General features: G+C 41.1%; 1 protein-coding gene across 7 annotated transcripts in view; it reads left to right on the top strand.

The window, feature by feature from the left end:
* LOC132872736 (E3 ubiquitin-protein ligase rnf213-alpha-like) overlaps positions 1 to 21411 on the top strand; it is a 281839-nt gene that overhangs the window by 54120 nt on the left and 206308 nt on the right. For all 7 annotated transcript variants that reach the window (XM_060907787.1, XM_060907788.1, XM_060907785.1 and 4 more), the window contains 4 exons: positions 9225 to 9457; positions 13161 to 13375; positions 18172 to 18327; positions 18613 to 18790. In XM_060907787.1, the coding sequence (XP_060763770.1) occupies positions 9225 to 9457; positions 13161 to 13375; positions 18172 to 18327; positions 18613 to 18790 (782 nt within the window). The remainder of the gene's footprint in view (positions 1 to 9224; positions 9458 to 13160; positions 13376 to 18171; positions 18328 to 18612; positions 18791 to 21411) is intronic.

Genomic DNA, 21411 nt, shown 5'->3' with positions numbered 1-21411 from the left:
TTTATCATTGTAATGCCCTCTGGGGATCATGTAAGAACCAAGCCAAACTTGCACATTAAATCTCACCCTAGTAAATTAACTGGGCAGGAAGAGGAGATCAGGAATGAGTGCTCCACCTCCTGTCCATCTTCATCCTGACATGACACGTTTTGAGAACTTTTCTACGACTGAATGGCCTGTTGCCTCAATTGTGCAAATTGATCGAGAACTTAGTTCAAATGGTAAATGCAGTTCTCCCTGTTTAATGACTGAATGGGTAGCTCCTGAATCTACCAGGAAATTAAACTTCTTTCCCTGTATTGTCAATGGTATGCACGGAAGCTGGGTATATGGGAAAGCTGAATATTTAAAGAAAGTTTATCTTTCATCACCTTGCTGCATTTGGAGGTCATGTAGCTGTCTAATGTTGTCTGTGCGATTAGGCTGAGGTGTATGTTCCTATATAATGTGAACTACCTGATTGGTTTTGTGTTGTGTTACCTCCTGTTCTCAGCTGCTTCTCCATCCCTCTCCCCTGCCCATCAGTCAGCTTTACCATACACTCTTGCAAAGTGTCCTGTCTTCCCACAGTTGTAACACACCAAATCAGATCTGTTGACTCTTCTTCTGCCTCTTTTCCTCTACCAAGTCTCCAGTCTAGGCCCATCTTGGCCATAAGTCCCAGTTCATGTATGGTTGGTCTGAATTCTCTGCAAAAGATCAACGGCTGTTCCCCAAACTTCCTTCCTCCCACTTTACGCACATTAGGGAGGTGTGTCATGCTTTCCTTGATAACTCCCAGAGTCCATGGGCAGTGAACAAGCATAGGCCCATCTGTCCCTGCCACTTCCACCATCGGCATGTTCAATGCCTCATTGCCATCATCCTCTGGATGTGAGCTTGCTGCGTGCTCTTTAGCTTTTCTCTATTTCCTTGTCATCAGTGGTGATGGCTCACTCTGATGAGGTGTCGTGGGGCGATCCTCGTATCTGGGTGGTAGACCTGTGACTTCTGCCAAGTTTGGGTAGAGTGGGCGCTACGCTGGGGCCTGTGGGGGAGGTGCGCTGGGTGTAGGCGATGTGAGGAGTGGGGCTCCTCCCTCTGCTCCTGGTGGTGTTGTAACAGGAAGTGTTGGGCCATTCTCATCTGGCTGTGGCAGTCGTTGTCTTGGCGGCGCAGAGTTGAGGTGAGGATCAGCCTGCAACTTAAAACACTGAGAAACAGATGAAGGCCCTGCCTGTCGTCTTTCTCTCTTATGTGCCTCACTCTGCCACTCTCCAAACACTTTCCAGTTAGCTAAAAATGCCTTATTCTTTTTTTTTATTTTTGTCTAATTCATCCTTCTCTTTCTTGTCTAAAGCCTTTTTTAATCCTTCCAACTGCCTCATACTAAAACTTCCCTTTTCAGGAAACCCACATTCTTTTACCCAGATATCAAACTGTGCTAGAGAGCCTTCCCCATAGTTAACTCTCATGAATGTTATGTTAGGACTATCATATGAACAACCAGAGTGCCTTATCATGTGCCGTGTTGTGTCTTCGGTGCCTTTGTTATGGCACAAACCCATTTTACTTCAAATTACTTAACTCTTTGTTACAGAGGGAAACTTATTACAACTGTATGCATAGAATAATGAAATAAAACTTACATTCACGATATATAAAACTTGCACCACCAACACTGCGTTAAAAATAGAAATACACACACACGAGATCTCTCTCTCACACACACACACACACACACACACACACACACACAAGAGATATCTCTCTCTGTCACGCAAACACACACAACCTTGCAATTGTGTGTGAGAAGAAAGCAGAGAGAGAGAGAGCACACCAGTGTATATAGGACGAGTCTGGTGTTCTTATTATCTGTGTAGGAACAATTTAAAGTGTCATGGGCGATTGTTCAATGACTGAGAGTCAATGGCGGATCTGTCTTTTGTTGGCAATTACCCGTCATAAGTTATGCCATTCAACCAAATTACCTCTTAACCAACTTGCTTTCATTAGTTTAACAAACTTGCCATAGTTCCATAAGATATACCCGTTTGTATAAATCCTTAGTTTTTCTCAAGAACTAAAAGGGAAACTTTTAATCCTTGGCTGTCGCGGAGGTCGAAGTTCCCAGAACTTCTTATCTTAGAAACGCAGTTTCTAGATCATTGACTCCTCACTGATACATCTTTGCTATGACACAGACATTAAACTTCACTGATCATTAATTTCAGTGCCCCTTTAATTTTGTAAACTTTAAATTACAACCCCGATTCCAAAAAAGTTGGGACAAAGTACAAATTGTAAATAAAAACGGAATGCAATGATGTGGAAGTTTCAAAATTCCATATTTTATTCAGAATAGAACATAGATGACATATCAAATGTTTAAACTGAGAAAATATATCATTTAAAGAGAAAAATTAGGTGATTTGAAATTTCATGACAACACCACATCTCAAAAAAGTTGGGACAAAGCCATGTTTACCACTGTGAGACATCCCCTTTTCTCTTTACAACAGTCGGTAAACGTCTGGGGACTGAGGAGACAAGTTGCTCAAGTTTAGGGATAGGAATGTTAACCCATTCTTGTCTAATGTAGGATTCTAGTTGCTCAACTGTCTTAGGTCTTTTTTGTCGTATCTTCCGTTTTATGATGTGCCAAATGTTTTCTATGGGTGAAAGATCTGGACTGCAGGCTGGCCAGTTCAGTACCCGGACCCTTCTTCTACGCAGCCATGATGCTGTAATTGATGCAGTATGTGGTTTGGCATTGTCATGTTGGAAAATGCAAGGTCTTCCCTGAAAGAGACGTCGTCTGGATGGGAGCATATGTTGCTCTAGAACCTGGATATACCTTTCAGCATTGATGGTGTCTTTCCAGATGTGTAAGCTGCCCATGCCACACGCACTAATGCAACCCCATAACATCAGAGATGCAGGCTTCTGAACTGAGCGCTGATAACAACTTGGGTCGTCCTTCTCCTCTTTAGTCCGAATGACATGGCGTCCCTGATTTCCATAAAGAACTTCACATTTTGATTCGTCTGACCACAGAACAGTTTTCCACTTTGCCAAAGTCCATTTTAAATGAGCCTTGGCCCAGAGAAGACGTCTGCGCTTCTGGATCATGTTTAGATACAGCTTCTTCTTTGAACTATAGAGTTTTAGCTGGCAACGGCGGATGGCACGGTGAATTGTGTTCACAAATAATGTTCTCTGGAAATATTCCTGAGCCCATTTTGTGATTTCCAATACAGAAGCATGCCTGTATGTGATGCACTGCCGTCTAAGGGCCCGAAGATCACGGGCACCCAGTATGGTTTTCTGGCCTTGACCCTTACGCACAGATTCTTCCAGATTCTCTGAATCTTTTGATGATATTATGCACTGTAGATGATGATATGTTCAAACTCTTTGCAATTTTACACTGTCGAATTCCTTTCTGATATTGCTCCACTATTTGTTGGGGCAGAATTAGGGGGATTGGTGATCCTTGTAGGTATCATGCCGCCATCTTGTGTCAGAACTACAATTCCCAGGCAACTTCCATGTGAACTCCCGCATGGGCGGGATCACCTACGTCAGTCTGCCATGCACGCATAAATCCAAGCGGAAGCTCCGCCATCTTTGTCTCTCACGTCTGGCTTCCGATGAATCTGGACGTATAAAGAGGCGCTCTCCACCCAAAAAGACGTCTTCTTTCTTGCAAGATCCATCACTCAGCGCGATTTTCTTACCCTTGGCAAAGGTAAACTCTAGAGTCGCGCGATCTTTAAACTCACCCTGAGTTACAACCGGTTTACTTGTATTAGAAGTGACGTCACGACTGCAGCCCAGGCAGTTAAAAGTTAAGAAGCGATTGAATCCTTTTTAACTCAAAAGCGCAGTGCATCTTATTCTGATCAGAGACTTTTCCTCACGAACGCTGAGGTTCGGACCAAGAATCCTCTGCTTTCCACGGGAACCACCCAAGTGCTCCGCTGGACCCGAAAGTTTTCTGCGCCTCCATCACGAGCAGCTCACGTGCTCCCACAGCGAGGCCTGAAGCTACACCGGCGAATAGTTCTTCATATCTTGCTAAAGGCAGGATTAAGTAAGATTTTGGCATTTGGGCATAATTAGGATAGTCTTAGGAATTTGCTTTTATTGAAATAGTGTGAATTTAAACCCAGGTTTATCTGTTACACTGTTAGACACGCAGCGTGTTGATTTATTTTGTTCTATGTTCTCTCAATTGTTTTTTTAATAGATAGGCTGTGCATGCTTTTCTTTACTACTAACATATAGTTCTCTTATTATACATCTTGATCTCAAGATTTCAGTGGATTCAGTATGGTTATGAGCTAGTGGGTTAGCTACAGCTTCCCTTTTGTCTGCTTAGCAACACAAAGCTAATCAAGGCCTACCATGTGCTCATCAGGCCTGATAAACCACACCTCAGCTAGAAATCCACAAGCTAGCTTTTAGTTAGCTACGGCTAATACCCTTGTCTTTAGCAACACGTGCTCAGTAGGCCTCACCAGGCCTAACAAACACACTTTAGCTAGGCCATAGGGCCTTTAGCAAACTCACACTAGCAACACAAGGCTAAACACAGAGCTAATCCTTTGTTCTGTTTAGATAACATTCTTTTGTTTAGCTACCAACAAGCTAGGCCTCCACCACGTGTAGTTAGCTACACGAGGCTAAACACATGGTCAAGTCCTACACACACACCCACACACCTCACTGCTTGTATATATTGATTTATTATTTTTATCTTTGTATAATAAATTCATTTATTAAACAAACTTTGTTTATTTGTGTGAACAACAATATCTGAAGTCCCCAATCTTCTCAAAGAATTCAAAAAGGGTGCATATGTTATGTAATATGGTAAGTGATCGTAATAATTTGGAAATATACCATAATTTAGCTGTTTGGTAATTTATTATTAAGCACCAGGATTAATGGTATGATTCACTAAATGATTCATTGAACGATTCACTAAATGATTCACTAAACGATTCATTGAACAATTCATTGAATGACTCACTTCAAATGAGACTGATTCTATGGTATGATTCAATTCAAATGAGTCAAAGTAAACGATTCAATGGGATTGATTCATTTTAATTATTAACCTTCAAAATTTAATGAGACTGATTTAACGAGATTGATCACTTAATATCAATAATTAACTGATTGCACCCACATCCTCTTCCTCCCATCTTTACTTCTGAGAGCCGCTGCCACTCCAAGATGCTCTTTTTACCATATACACAGTCATGTTAATGACCTATTGCCAATTGACCTAATGAGTTGCAATTTGGGGCGGCACGGTGGTGTATTGATTAGCGCTGTCACCTCACAGCAAGAAGGTCCGGGTTCGAGCCCCGTGGCCGGCGAGGGCCTTTCTGTGTGGAGTTTGCATGTTCTCCCCGTGTCCACGTGGGTTTCCTCCGGGTGCTCCGGTTTCCCCCACAGTCCAAAGACATGCAAGTTAGGTTAACTGGTGACTCTAAATTGACCGTAGGTGTGAATGTGAGTGTGAATGGTTGTCTGTGTCTATGTGTCAGCCCTGTGATGACCTGGCGACTTGTCCAGGGTCTTTCGCCCGCCTTTTGCCCGTAGTCAGCTGGGATAGGCTCCAGCTTGCCTGCGACCCTGTAGAACAGGATAAAGCGGCTAGAGATAATGAGATGAATGAGATGAGTTGCAATTTGGTCCTCCAGCTGTTCCTTTTTTGTACCTTTAACTTTTCCAACCTCTTATTGCCCCTGTCCCAACTTTTTTGAGATGTGTTGCTGTCATGAAATTTCAAAATGAGCCAATATTTAGCATGAAATTTCAAAATGTCTCACTTTTGACATTTGATATGTTGTCTATGTTCTATTGTGAATACAATATCAGTTTTTGAGATTTGTAAATTATTGCATTCCGTTTTTATTTACAATTTGTACTTTGTCCCAACTTTTTTGGAATCGAGGTTCTAAGTCAAACAGAATTATTGGTTCCTACCTATTTAATGGTGGACTACAGCATTTCCCGCCCCTGGGCAGAAAAGGGTGTACCGCCTCCTCTCTGAAGAATATGAGGTTTGAGGATGGATGTTTGTTTCTCCACAAGCATCCTCCGATCCGCTTGCCACCCAGAAGACTCAGAAGTCGTGCAGCCCACCCAGGGACGCCAAGATTTGTCATGAAAAAATGACAAACAAAAAACACAAGTCTCATCCTTTTGCAAGAGAAAGAAGGTTTATTGTAGAAACGGATAAGTGATGAGGGTTCGGCACACCCCTCACACCATCCCTTTGTTCTCAAATCTATATATACTCTTTACTAGATAAAAAGGAGACATTACATCTTTGCATTACATTGTTGCAATTACATGCCCTGATCATGCGCTGGGAGCGTGATCAGCTCTAAAGCTGATTGTATCTCGTCTAATCACTGTCTCATACGCACATCTGCTACCGGTATGTACGTCTGCTACGCACGTAAGGAGCATGATTTACTCTACAGTACCATGTTCCTCCGTTATCGAGGTCAACTTGGATTGTTGCTTCACTACTTCTTGCTCCAGGCTTATGATGTTATCTGAGTGGGTCGAGAGGGCCATTTCCATCTCTGAAATTGTAGAGGTGTGTTTGGCTATGGTGGTGGTAATGGACTCAAGAGCTGAATGAATCGGGACGAGGGACACATTCAGAGAGGCTGCGAGTTCTGTAGTTGTACTTTTCCTGGATTTTTTCAACTCAATGATGATCATTTCCCATGTGAGAGGGGAAGGCCTGGACACCATCTTGTTGATTTCACCTCTGCAGAAGGAGAGAGTCTGTTGTGCCTGACTTTTCCTACCTGCTCAAGTTGATTTACTCATTCCTGTGCAAATTTAATGTCACTTTAATTAAAACAAATTGTTACACTGATTATAGACCGAAAAGAAAGACATAATTAACAAATATCCCAGAAATTATATGGAGGTAAACCCCACATGTCTGTTCCCACATTGTTCAACCCATAGTGTCCCAACTTTTTTGGAATCGGGGTTGTACTTTCAGATTAATTTCTTTGTTATTCTTTTTTTTATATTACTTTGTATTGCTCTTATTTAAACAATATTAACTTAAATTTGATTAAAGCTGCTGAAGAACTCTCACAACATCTCACCAAACCACTTCATCTATATAACCGACACCCCTCTCAACCAATCAATCAGTGTTCACCCAACCCATGGGAAATGAGCACAACATGTAGTTAGCTTGTGGGAAGACACTGTGCTAAGAAGTCCCTGCATACCAATTTTACACATGATAACCCTCTACATCACAACACAAAGACGCAAATACACACAAGTATAACATGGTTCCAGTTTTTGCAACATGGTGACTCCCATCTCGACCCAAAAAAGGTTTCCAACCACACAAATGCACCCAAACATTGTAGATGTTATTCAGGAAGAATATTCTGAGAATCATTTCAAGTTTGTTGCAAATCCATCCAGCCATCATGAGTTAGATCTGTTTGATTAGGTTTTGATTAGGCTTCACTTCACTATTGATTAGCATGTGGTGGCCATATTATTTACACATTTCAATATGTTTTTGATAATTATTGAGGTTTAAAGTCTCCTGAATAGTTTGACACCAATTTTATGCAGGCCAAAAGCCCTAAGTCTAGTTTGGGAAAGTAGGTTTCACATGCAGTATTAAGGAAAAATAGCCTAAAATCACAAGTGGTAAAAGACCAGGTGATTTTTTTTTTATCTTCAGCTGTCCAGTTTGGGTGAATCTGTACCCATAATAGCCTCAGATTCCTGTTCTTGGCTGACAGGAGTGGAATCTGATGTGGTCTTCTTCTGTTGTAGCTCATCTACCTCAAGGTTCGATGTTTTGTACATGTTGAGATGCTTTTCTGCTCATGATGGTTGTAAAGAGTGATTATATGAGTTGCTATATCCTTCCTGGCAGCTTGAACCAATCTGGCCATTTTCCTCTGACCTCTCTTATCAACAAGGCATTTGTTACCACCCACAGAACTGTCACTCACTGAGAGTTTTTGGTTTTCCTGTGAAATGTTTAGAAACTGTGGTGTATGAAAATCCTAGGAGATCAGCGGTTTCTAGAATACTCAAACCAGCTAATCTGGTACCAACAACCATGCCATGATTAAAGTCTCAGAGGTCTGATGTTCATTCTGATGTTTGATGTGAACATTAACTGAAGTGCTTGACCTGTACCTGCATGATTTTATACACTGCACTGCTGCCACATGATTGGCTGATTAGATAACTGCATGAATGTGCAGGTGTACAAGTGTTCTTAATAAAGGGGACGGTGAGCATATATTCCTTTTCAGTTAAAATATATCTTTTGATATCTGTTCTCCTTTTTATAAAAATTGGACAGTGGGTCCACCTCCTGCTTGTCTATATTGGTGATAAGCACTAAGCTTTCTAACGTCAGAGTGCTATGATATTACCTGAAGTTAATGTTGTAGTGAAGACCACCTAAACCAAGACCACGACATGCCCAAGACCAAAGTGTTTCAAAACTTAGAAAAGACCAAGATTTTGAGGGGTTGAGAACAAGTCAAGACCAAGGCAGGGCGAGACAGAGTCAAGACCAAGACCAGACCAGTGCTGACATCAAATTAAAAATGAGCATATATTTTTCAAAAAAACAATAAAATTTCTCAGTTTCAGCATGTGATATGTTGTCTTTGTACTATTTTCAATGAAATATCAGGTTTCCATGATTTGCAAATTATCGCATTCTGTTTTTATTTACATTTTACACAGTGTCCCAACTTTTTCAGAATTGGGGTTGTAAATACACAGGTGATTATTTTTAAAAAATAATTGTATTTATACTAATATGTATGTATGTATGTATGTATGTATGTATGTATGTATGTATGTATGTATGTATGTCCTTATATCCTCGTCCTAAAAAAATTACTCATTTCATACATTAATCTTTGCTTGTCAGCTGTAAATTAGGCTCCTAATTTCATAGTTCATGTGCTTACAGCCAAGCAATATGCTTCCTGAAAGTGAACCCCTCCCTCCCATCTTCCTTGACAAGTCTTTCTGAATTTAGCCTTATTATCGAGTATGCATGTTATATTAAACAGCTTTAGGTTTTACATAATAAATACAGTTATTCTTGTTCAGAATGCATTGTTATAGATATATGTATAGGTATGGTTTTGTATTTGTGAAAAATGTAAATATTCTGCATTTTTTGTCATATTTTGCAGTCTTCCATCAGTTTGATGATGTATGCATGCAACCAGTTAGATGGTGGAACAAGACTATAGAGACTAAGACAAGACGAAGGGAATTCATTCAGTCAACATTCACACAATTGATGGTTTGCACAAATGATGATTTATCAGAGATGCACACTAAAGTTAATTTTTTTCATCAGTGTCTCCAAACTAGACGTGTTTGCATCCCTGGAACAGAGCCTACAAAATTTCATATATCACATGTAAGTACAGATGTAATGACTTCCAGAAATATAACAATAACTCCAGTATATAATATTCTATGTTCCTGATGTGGGTGGAAGACTGAAGTGCGGCAGGCAGGAAATGATGTTAACACAGACGTTATTTTCTACTTCATGCTTGCTTTTCAGTTTTACTCATCTCATTCGCTTGCTCTCACACACACACAGACACACATGTGCCCGGTCGGGAGAGAGCCCCTCTCTTCACTCTCTCCCTCCTTTTCTGTCCTCCGTTGTCACTGCAAAACACACACACACACACACACACACACACACACACACACTAATTGACAACAGGTGTATTGACTTTGCCAATCACCTTCCCTGGCCCTGCCTTCCATTCACAAACTGATGCTTGGCCACACCCCTGCTGCCACATACCCCCACCACCTGGCTCAGGCTGGGGAGTTGTCCGGCCTGCAGTGGACTCCCCCCTGATGGGACAGAAAGTCCACCACCACCATCATTTGCGCCCCCGGCCTGTAGACCACCTCAAATTTAAAAGGCTGGAGAGCCAAATACCAACTGGTGATCTGCGCATTGGCATCCTTCATGCGGTGGAGCCACTGAAGCGGTGCATGGTCTGAACAGAGGATGAAATGGCGCCCCAGCAGGTAGTACTGGAGGGTGAGTACTGCCCACTTGATGGCCAGGAATTCCTTCTCAATGGTGCTGTACTTACTTTCACGCATTGAGAGCTTGCGACTGATGTACAACACTGGACGTTCCTCGCTCTCCACTTTCTGGGACAAAACAGCCTCCAACTCTCTGTGTAACACATCTGTCTGTAAAATAAAAGGGAGAGAGAAGTCAGGGGAGTGTAGAAGTGGCCCCACACACAGTGCAGCTTTTATCTTTGTGAAGGCCTGTTGGCACTGCTCCGTCCACTGGACTGGATCTGATGTTCCCTTTTTAGTGAGATCAGTCAGTGGGGTGGTGATGTCTGAATAGTTAGGTATGAAACTGTGATAGTAGCCAGCCAGCCCCAGGAACTGTCTCACCCCCTTTTTGGTCTTGGGCCTCGGGCAGGCCGCAATCACTGCAGTCTTGTCAATTTGGGGATGCACCTGTCCATGACCCAAGTGGAAACCCAGATACCATACTTCCACCCACCCAATCACACACTTTTTCAGGTTAGCCATGAGACCCACACACTTCAGCAACTCCAGGATGGCCCCTAAGGTGTTCTAGATGCCACAGACAATCATTGCTATATATAATAATGTCGTCTTGGTAGGCCACAGCATAGGCAGCATGGGGCAGGGGATCTTGTCCATAAACCACTGGAACATAGCGGGAGGCCCGAATAACCCAAAAGGAAGCGTGACTAATTGGTATAAGCTGAACAGTGTGGAAAAGGCCATTTTCTCTTGAGATAGAGGAGTCAACGGGATCTGCCAATATCCCTTTGCCAAATCCAGTGTTGAATAAAAGTGAGCAGTGGCTAATCGATTGAGCTGGAGCGGGTATGCATCGAGTTTAGACACCACGTTGGCTTTTCTATAGTCCACACAGAACTGGACCGACCCATCAGTCTTGGGGACCAGGACCACTGGGCTGCTCCAGTGACTGTGGGACTCCTTGATTATGCCCATTTTGAGCATGGCCTTGAGTTAATCCCAAACCACCACTTTGTGTTCAGGCAAGCGGTATGGCCGGCTACGTACCACCATCCCTGGGGGCATTTCAATGTAGTGTTCTGTGAGGTGAGTGTGGCCAGGAAGGGGCGAGAACATGCTGGAAAATTCCATTTGCAACCTGGCAGCCTCTGTGAGCTGGGCCGGTGAGAGGTGGTCTCCACAGGGCACCGGAGTGGTTCGAGCGGTTACTTTTGTTTTTACCTCTGACCCCAGCTCTCCCTTCTCCAAAACTGCCAATGCCATGGGGACCCCCTTGTTCCAATGTTTTAGCAGGCTGAGGTGGTATATTTGTAGTGCCCCGCCCCTATCCATTCTCCTCACCTCATAGTAGACATCCCCAATTTGCCGTGTGACCTCAAAGGGCCCTTGCCACTTGGTGATCAATTTGGAGCTCAAAGTAGGCAATAATATGAGTACTTTATGTCCTGGGATGAACTCTCTAAGGTGCATAAATTCTCCTGGGTTAAATGAGTGAGGGTGTGGAACTTTGTGTGCAGGTCGAGAACATACTGGGGGGAACATAATTTTTACTAGTTGACGGTCCCTCCTCCCAGTTTTCCTGCAGCACATCCAAAATGCCATGAGGCTTACGCCCATATAACAATTCGAATGGGGAAAATCCTATGGAGGCCTGTGGGACCTCTCATACTGGGAATAACAGAGGCTCGAGCTATTTATCCCAATTACGTGCATCTTCACTTACAAATTTCCGAATTAAATTTTTGAGTGGCTGATTGAATTGTTCCTCTAAGCCATCTGTTTGTGGGTGATAGACACCGGTGCAGATGGATTTAATTCCCAATAACCCATACAGTTCACAAACTGACAAACATAATGCCTTGGTCAGTCAGGATTTCTTTGGGAATCCCAACTCGGGAGATAACATGGAAGAGTGCCTCTGCAACACTGCCTGCTGAAATATTACAGAGAGGCACCGCTTCCGGATATTGCATTGCATAGTCCACCAGAACTAAAATAAAGCAATATCCCCATGCTGACCAATCTAATAGCCTGATGAGGTCCATGCCAATTCTCTAGAAGGGGTTCTCAATTAGAGGGAGAGGGAGCAAAGGTGCTTTTGGGGTGGCCACTGGATTTACTAGTTGGCATCCACGGCATGCTACACACCACCAACAGACATCCCCATGAATCCCTGGCCAATAGAACCGGGCTATTATTCACTCTACTGTTTTCTCCTGACCTAAATGTCCGGCCATCGGATTAAAGTGAGCCATGTGGAATACGAGTTCCCTACGGCTCTTTAAGATTAACAATTGAGTTATCTGTTTGCTGGTTTGAGTGTCTTGCATCACTTGGTACAGCCTATCTTCAATAATTGTGAACTACGGGAAGGAAGGTGTTGCATTTGGCTGGAAGAGTTGACCATTGATTACTCTCACTTGGTCAAAAGCATGACTCAGAGTCTCATCTCACATCTGTTCTAATGGGAAATCCTCAAGGGAATCCCTGAGAGAGGGAGGAGATCCTGGGTTTTGGTACCACTGTAACGTCACTGACGTGGGTGGAAGACTGAAGTGCAGCAGACGAGAAATGATGTTAACACAGACATTATTTTCTACTTCATGCTTGCTTTTCAGCTTTACTAATCTCATTTGCTTGCTCGCTCTCTCTCTCTCACACACACACACACACACACACACACACGTGCTCTGGTCAGGAGAGATCTTTTCTATCCGCTGTCATCACTGAAAAACACATGCACACAACATTAATTGACAACAGTTGTACTGACTTTGCCAATCACCTTCCCTGGTCCTACCTTCCATTCACAAACTGACACCTGGCCACGCCCCCACTGCTACAACAAGTTCCAGGTTTTCCCTAAAAATCAGTATATTGTATATCATTATGGAATGTCTATTGTTTAACTCAAAAGGATTGTTCTTAAGTTATTATTGGAGAAACATAACACTATTTCCAAGCATGCAATTTTTTTTTTCAGTTTGAATCTGAATAGCAACTCAAAACACTTTTCACTACATACTTAATACTATTTAACTTGATGTGAAATTTTCTTTTAGGACAATTTAAAGGGAACACTGGACGAAGCATTTAAGTGTGCAATTAAGGCATCAAAAGATAACACTCCAGTTCAGTATGTTCTTGCTGCAGCATTTCTTCAAATGTTTCTTGAAGTAAATCTTGAAAAAAGCACAGTTGAAAAGCTCTCTAAAATTATTGAAAGAAATGGCGACCTGCAAGGCACTCTGGCAAGTCTCAAAGACTCAGTGAGAAGGTGAGTTCAGGTTTTTTTCCTTCAGTTTGACAAAGTCGTCTTCTTCATCCCATAGCCAGCAAGGGCCATAGGGGCACCACTGATGACATTTCAACAGTCCATCATTGGTGTGTCTAGGGCTAACCACTACACCACCATGCTGCCAGTTTGATGAAGTGGTGGATCTTAATTGTTCTTTTTAACCATTTCAAGATATTATTTTAAAAAATAACCAGTGTGGGGGCAGCACGGTGGTGTAGTGGTTTGCACTGTTGCCTCACACCAAGAAGGTTCTGGGTTTGAGCCCAGTGGCCAATGGGAGCCTTTCTGTGTGGAGTTTGCATGTTGTCCCCGTGTCTGTGTGGGTTTCCTCCAGGTGCTCCGGTTTCCCCCACAGTCCAAAGACATGCAGGTTAGATTAATTGGTGGCTCTAAATTGACCGTAGGTGTGAATGTGAGTGTGAATGCTTGTGTGTCTCTTTGTGTCAGCCCTGCGATGATCTGGTGACTTGTCCAGGGTGTACCCCACCTCTCACCCATAGTCAGCTGGGATAGGCTCCAGCTTGCCTGTGACCCTGCACAGGATAAGTGGTTATGGGTAATGGATGGATAGCCACAGTGTGATCCTGTTGATATTCTGATCTAAGCCAAGTAGAGTTCCTCATTCTTAGGTACAGTAACATGCCAAATGTCCTAAAACTGTTACAGAACCTTCGATTTTGGCCTTTGTCTTGTACTCTCACTTGGAGGAAAGCATTAACCAACCATGTTTTGTGCATGAGCTCACAAATGCCCATGATTAACTAATATTGCTGTAATTGATAGGGGAGAGTGTGTGCCACCCCTCCCTCCCTGAGAGTGTGCCCAGTTTAGCTCTCTTGAATCTTAGTTTTGTTTCCTGTTTACTTCTAGTCTTTCTCTGTCTCTGATCAATATTATCTAATCTTGTTTATTCCCATTTATACCCAGTGTTGGGAGGAACGCGTTACAAAAGTAACGAATTACTGTAATGCATTGCTTTTTGCGGTAACGTGGTAATGAAAGGCATTACAGAAAATTTGGTAATATTTTACTCAGTACAAATGTCAGTAAAGCACGTTACAATGCATTTTTAACCTGGAATGAAGTGTTGGTTTTTTTTTTCCTTCATACAAATTCGCCAAAATCACCGCGAGATCAGCAGAGGTAAAACGTCCACGCAAAACGTTTCACTTCCTTTTCCTTTAGGCTAGTCAGACAGAAGAGAGAGATGAGTGAACCTGCAGCTGATCTAACTTCAGATAGCACATTCTCCAGATGGGCACACGCCCATTACTTTAAGTTTGTGAAAAATAAGGATGTGAAGAACATCGTAGTCAAATGCACTTTGTGTGCTAAACCTAAAGAACTGTCCACTTCCCGAAATACCACCAGTAATTTAACTAAGCATTTCCAGAGGTGCCATAGTAACATGAAGTTAGCAAGGAAGCAAGCGGAGGATGAGAGTGGCGATAAAATCACAAAGCAGCCAAAATTAATGTTCTCCCGCTCTGAGATGCTCCTTCAGCCTCAGGAGGTTAGGAGACCTGTGGGGGAGTATGTTGTTGAAGATATGCTGACAGTTTGTTTACATTTTTGTCCTGTATAACTGAGTGTTTTTTTTTCTGGTCGGAAGTCAGACTAAAGTGATTGAGCTGCCTTTCCTTCGAGGGCTAATAGGCCTAAGCACTTCAATATCATTAAAAGCACTTTGATTTTGTTATTTCTAATTCCGTTTTTCGAAATGTGACTGGGTAGCCTCATATAGCTAATAGTCATTGTCTAGCCGTGATTTAAAAGGCTTGTGGGGTTTTTTCAGGCCAGTTTTATTGTAGGCTACGATTTGCCATAATATGTTCATTTTTGTTAAATTTCTGAAATGATGGAGTCATATCCCTTAGGGCTAATCTTTTTTTTTTATGAAGCATAAACTATGTTTAATGCTGTAAACTTGAAAACAATAAAGGCATAGAAATGCTAATTTTGTATCCTGTCATATCTTTAGACATTACAATACAATACAGTTCAATTAATATTAATATGAATAGGCCTAAAGTTACAGTATTTCTATCACAATTTGCCAGACTTTGACCTTTTGTCTGTTCTTGCGATGATTGTTCCTTGTATTGTGCCATGAGCATCACTGTGGCTATTATATTCTACTGTTTTTAACCATAAGCCGAGCTCAGTCAGATACCACATCACCTTCCACTGGATGTGTGATGAGCTATTGAGTGTCTTGAGCTACATTTAGATTGCAAAATCCATACTTCCAGTTATTTTGGTGAGAGTAACTTAAAAGTAATGCAATAGTAGTGTAACGCCTTACATTTTAAATACAGTAATATTGTAATGTAATGAATTACTTTAAAATGACAGTAACAAGTAATAAATAACACAAAACAGTTTTGAAGTAACTTGCCCAACACTGTTTATACCCAAACCCTTAATATAAATTAAATATAAATGTGACAAATCAGTGCTGTTCAGTAAGTCAACAGAAATCGAGGGTTTAAAATTGAGGGAAGGAAAGAATGGAAAAAAAAACCCAAAACCCAATTTAAAGCAATTTAATTATTTCCTGAAACCAGTTTGTGTGTATGTAGTATTGGGTCCTTTATTCATAAGCAAATGCTTTTCAAGGCTGCAAAACAAATTAGTTCCTGTTCTCATGTACATTATATAGCAAACATAAACAGTGATTCCCTCACCAGCCTCTTTCTTACTTTAGAAAAATTAAATTAGAAAATAGCCTCTTACTGAAGACTGACATATTAGATTTTTTTGTTAAATAACAGCGTATTTTCAAAATCTATTTGTCATGTCCACATGCATTGGCGCTTGGAGCCAATGGTAACGCGTGCGCAGCACAGCACTGAAGCTCATTAGGAGTAATTGCTATGCGCCTGTTCCTGATTAGCACAATCACAGCATGTACATATAAGGAATCTCAGTAAAACGCAGATGTTGCAAAGTATACACTCTCTACCTTGTGTCTGACGTTACCAAGCCTTTTGTATCACTGTTTTGATATTCTGGTTTCTGACTCTGTTTTTTTTTTCCTGACTACGTTTTATTTCTGCCTTGGATATACTGTCTGTGCCTCACATGACCCTTGCCTGTTTCTCCACACTGCTTTTGCCTGATGTTTTAGATTTGTTTGCCAGCATGCTTTCAATAAACTGGCTAGTGGCCTAGTGGTTAGCGTGTCTGCCTCTCGATCGGGAAATCGTGAGTTCTATTCACGGTCGGGTCATACCAAAGACCATCATAAAAATGGTACCTACTACCATCTGGCAAGGCATGCTGCAATACAAATGCGAGTGGGGAGTTAAACTCTCGTGGTTACCAGAGGACATGCCCCCCACTGTAACCCTAGCTATGTAATAGGCGAGAGGCCGAGGGCTATGGAAAAGGAGATCGGCGCCACCCGATGCACCACATGGCGCGGGAAGGACTTTGATGCTTTCAATAAAGCTCTTCCTGTACTTCCATCCATCTATTGCCCTTTATCATGACACTGAAGTATTAGCCTTAGTTTATGTGGAGCCTCCACTGTACAAGTCCCTGTGAAAGAGTGGTTGCTATAGCAGTGATAACGTAGTACAATGAGCACATTTAATATAAACTTGTGATATGCAGCTACAGATACAGGGCACTCCGTCCAATGCCACTTCGTCCAATAGTTGAGACATTTTGTCCAAAAACTTTTTCATATGCACGATCAATAATTTTTATATTTCAGGTATTTGTTTGTTAAAAAAAAGGAGGAATTCTCAACAGAATTTGACCGAAGCAAAACACATTTTTGCAACGTGTAGTTTAACCACCTGCCACTTGCCAATTGCGAGTTGTGAAGTCTAATGGCGAGTAAAGATCACCCCAGACTTGCCTTTCTTGGTGAGTGTGTTCAAAACAATGGGTTCCTACCTAGTATTCATGTAAAATCCAAGAAATATTCGACAAAAACTCCTTCCTCGCACAGGACTCTTGGGTGCGCTCTGGACTGCGCGCGCGTGCCTTATTAAGACTGGCTATATGATGAATTAAATGGCTTCACTGGACTCAAAGCTCAGAGAGCAGCCTGTAATGGTAGAAGTCGCTTGTTTACACCCCTTACACCGCTCTTGTGTGTCAAAGTGCTTGTACTATGGCACTTGTTTGCTTTACAAAATTTGCTTATTTCCATTTATTATGGGGAGATGCAATCATAAACGTGTTTAATGCACTCCCTTAAGTGAATTATGGTTTGTTTATATCTCGATCTTGTTGCACATATTGTCACCACATATAAAATAATTGATAGTGCATATGAAAAAGGCTTTGGACAAAATGCCTCAACTATTGGACAAAATAGCATTGGATGAAATGGTCATTGGATGAAGTGTCCTGATCCCGCAGCTACACTACTGTCAGAACTGCTGTCATAGAAAATTAATCAACGCCTTCTGGCCAATCACAATCCAGAATTCAGCCATGCTCTGATGTAAATATTTTTAAATGCATTGTTAAAAAAAAAGTGAATCGACCAGGCCAAGTACATATGGTGCCAGTGATGTGCAATTCTGACATACAGTTCAGTTTTGTGAATTTGGAAGTGGTTTATTTCTCCTAATTAATAACTAATTCACTGTAGGTAGGATCTATAACTTGACATTTTCAAACAAGCTACATAATTAGAGGTAAGTAAGCAAGTAGGCCTGGTGACAAAAATGTAGTATGAAAAACAACTTGAACTGGCCACAGTTTTGTATATGATTGCCAATGTGTCATTAAAATAATCTTCCTTTCCCCTCCAGCGAATTGTCTGAAGCTGTGCATTATATGTTCAACCGGACCTGCAACAAATCACCAAATGCAGCTGTTTGGTTTATGGCTCTATTTTATGCAGTATCTCCAGAATCTGTTCAGCTGGTTGTACGCAGACAGCATAATATGCTACAAATATCACCCAGGTAAGGCTTCTCCCTTAAATCTACAAAAATGAATTTACTTATGCGAGAGGATGGCAGCAGACAGACTATTGTCCTGAAAGGGCCTCAAAACAGATTTAACATTGTCCTAGATCTTATTTTTACTTTCCTTGGGACAATGGGATGGCCTCCATTTAGAGATTTGGCCTGAAATAAGTACATTCTAATAAACCAGGTACTTATTTATGTGCTTATTTTTTTTATTTGTTGACTCAGGTAATGGACATTGTATTTTTTTAACAATTAAATCATTTGTTTCTTACTAAGGGACTTTGATGAAATGATCAAGACCCACTTTTTGGTGATAAACAAACACAAAGCATTCAGAGCTAATGTGTTAGACATGGCTAATCTAGAACACTTTCGGTCCTTATTGGAACTCAACATTACTCCAGATGAACTCCTGTCACAGTTGAAAAAATGGCAGGCCTTCAACAATTTTCATGTAAGTATTGACTGAGTTAGAATAATATATGCATCTGTCTATGCCAAGGATGTCCAGATGTAAACCCACAAAGGACCAGTGTTACTGCAGGTTTTCTTTCCAACCAATCAGTAGCCATATTTGATTCCATCGGTATAACTGGTAGGTTTTGGTCTTTAATCAACTATCAAGTGTGGTTTCTGCTTTGTTTACACCACATCAGACACAAGACCCCATCAGACTGGTCAGTCTCTAGCTCACAGCCTCATTTCATGTGAATAATAGTATGAATAATAATGAAACAGCCTGTAGTATACTACTGCTCAACATTTCACAATCTCTAGAATTCACAGCAGAATCACAGCAGCCTGAGAAGATCAGGAATATGTTAAATAATTTAAAAAAGAAAATAAAATGCTGGGTATAATTTGAGTTTGACACTCCTGGTTTACATGAAAACCTGCAGATGCACTGGCCCATCACAGATAAGATTGAAAACTTTTATAAAGTATTCTTGTGCTTTACATCCACAAGTAAAGCAGATTGCAGTTTAATATATCTTTTGGAGGAGTGCTGACTCAAAACACAGTTAGTATATCTTATATCATATCACCATTTTGGTACTACATCAGCAGTTCCTAAATGTTTGGGGCAAATGGTCCTAAATGGACCTTATGAATTTTCTGTCACTTTAAGCATTGACCACCGTACATTTTTTTCAAATTCCATATATAATATAGGACTACTGTAACATTTAAAACTTTTATGTATCATATGTATTTGTTCAATGTACAACCCCAATTCCATTAATTTAGGAGACTGTGTAAAATGTAAAGAAAAAAACAGAATACGATGATTTGCAAATCATGGAAGCCCTATTTCTATTTCACTGAAAATAATACAAAGCAACATATGCCGAAACTGAGAAATTTTATTGTTTTTTGAAAAATATATGCTCATTTTGAATTTGATACCAGCAAAATGTTTCAGAAAAGTTGGGACAGGAGTGTGTTTACCACTGTATTGCATCATCTCTACTTTTACCAACACTCTGTAAACGTTTGGGAACTGAGGAGACCAATTGCTGTAGTTTTGAAAGTGAAATGTTGTCCCATTCTTGCCTGATATACGATTTCAGTTGCTCAACAGTTCGGGGTCTCCTTTGTTGTATTTTGCGCTTCATAATGTGCTAAATGTTTTAAATGGGAGACAGGTCTGGACTGCAGCAGGCCGGTTTAGCACCCGGAATCTTTTACTACAGAGCTATGCAGTTTTAATACGTGCAGAAAGCAGTTTGGCATGTTCTTGCTGAAAGAAGGAAGGCCTTTCCTGAAAAAGATTTTGTCTGGATGGCAGCATATTGCTCTGAAACGTGTTTATATCATTCAGCATTAATGATGCCTTCCCAGATGTACAAGCTACCCATGTCATGTGCACTAACGCCCCCTCATACCATCACAGACACTGAGGTTTGAACTGTACACTGATAACAAGCCGGATGGTCCCTCTCCTCTTTAGCCTGGAGGACGTGGTGTCCATGATTTCTAAAAAGTAGAAATTCTTTTGATTTGTCAGACCTTGGGACAGTTTTCCACTTTGCCTCAGTCCATTGTAAAAGAGCTCGGACCCAGAGAAGGGGGCAGTGTTTCTGGATATTGTTTATATCTGGTTTTAACTTGCATTTGTGGATGCAGTAATGAAGTGTTTTCACAGACGATGGTTTTCTGAAGTGTTCCTGAGCCCATACAGTGATTTCCACTACAGACACGTGTCTGCTTTTAATGCAGTGTCTCCTGAGGGCCTGAAGATCACAGGCATCCAATGTCAGTTTTCAGCCTTGTCTCTTGCAGACAGAGATTTCTACAGATTCTCTGAATCTTTTAATGATATTATGGACCATAGATGATGTGATCCTCAAATTCTGTGCAGTTTTACATTGAGGAACGTTATTCTTAAATTGTTGCACTGTTTGCCCACGCAGTCTTTCACAGAGCAGTGAACCCCTCCCCATCTTTACTTCTGAGAGACTCCGCCTCTCTGGGATGCTCTTTTTATACCCAATCATCTTACTGACCTGTTGACAATTAAGCAAATTAGGGTTTATTTTTGTTTGTTTTATTTTTAAGATTACACAACTTTTTCAGTCTTTTGTTGCCCCTGTACTCAATAATGGTCTGGAATAGTACGTAAATATGCAGTTTGAGACAATGCTAATTTCTTTAGCGGATATAGGTAGACAGGGAAATTTGTCCATTACTATTTTTGAACTATGCTAGTGTAGTATGTTAGTATAGTGAAAATGATTAAAATTGAATGTACCCGAATATACAGCGGGGAAAATAAGTATTGAACGCGTCAACATTTTTCTCAGTAAATATATTTCTGATGGGGCTATTGACATGAAATTTTCACCAGATGTCGGTAACAACCTAAATAATTCACACATACAAAGAAATCAAAACATACATGTCCATAAGTTAAGTGTAATAAAGTGGAATGACACAGGGAATAAGTATTGAACTTACTGAAATGTATTTAATATGTTGTAGAAAAGCCTTTGTTGGTAATGACAGCTTCAAGACGCCTCCTGTATGGAGAAACTAGTCACATACATTACTCAGGTGTGATTTTGGCTCATTCTT

The sequence above is a fragment of the Neoarius graeffei genome, chromosome 24 (assembly GCF_027579695.1).
Source record: "Neoarius graeffei isolate fNeoGra1 chromosome 24, fNeoGra1.pri, whole genome shotgun sequence".
Classification (NCBI taxonomy): Eukaryota; Metazoa; Chordata; class Actinopteri; order Siluriformes; family Ariidae; genus Neoarius; species Neoarius graeffei.
The sequence above is the reverse complement of the archived record's forward strand: the minus strand, read 5'-3'. Positions and strand labels throughout refer to the sequence as shown.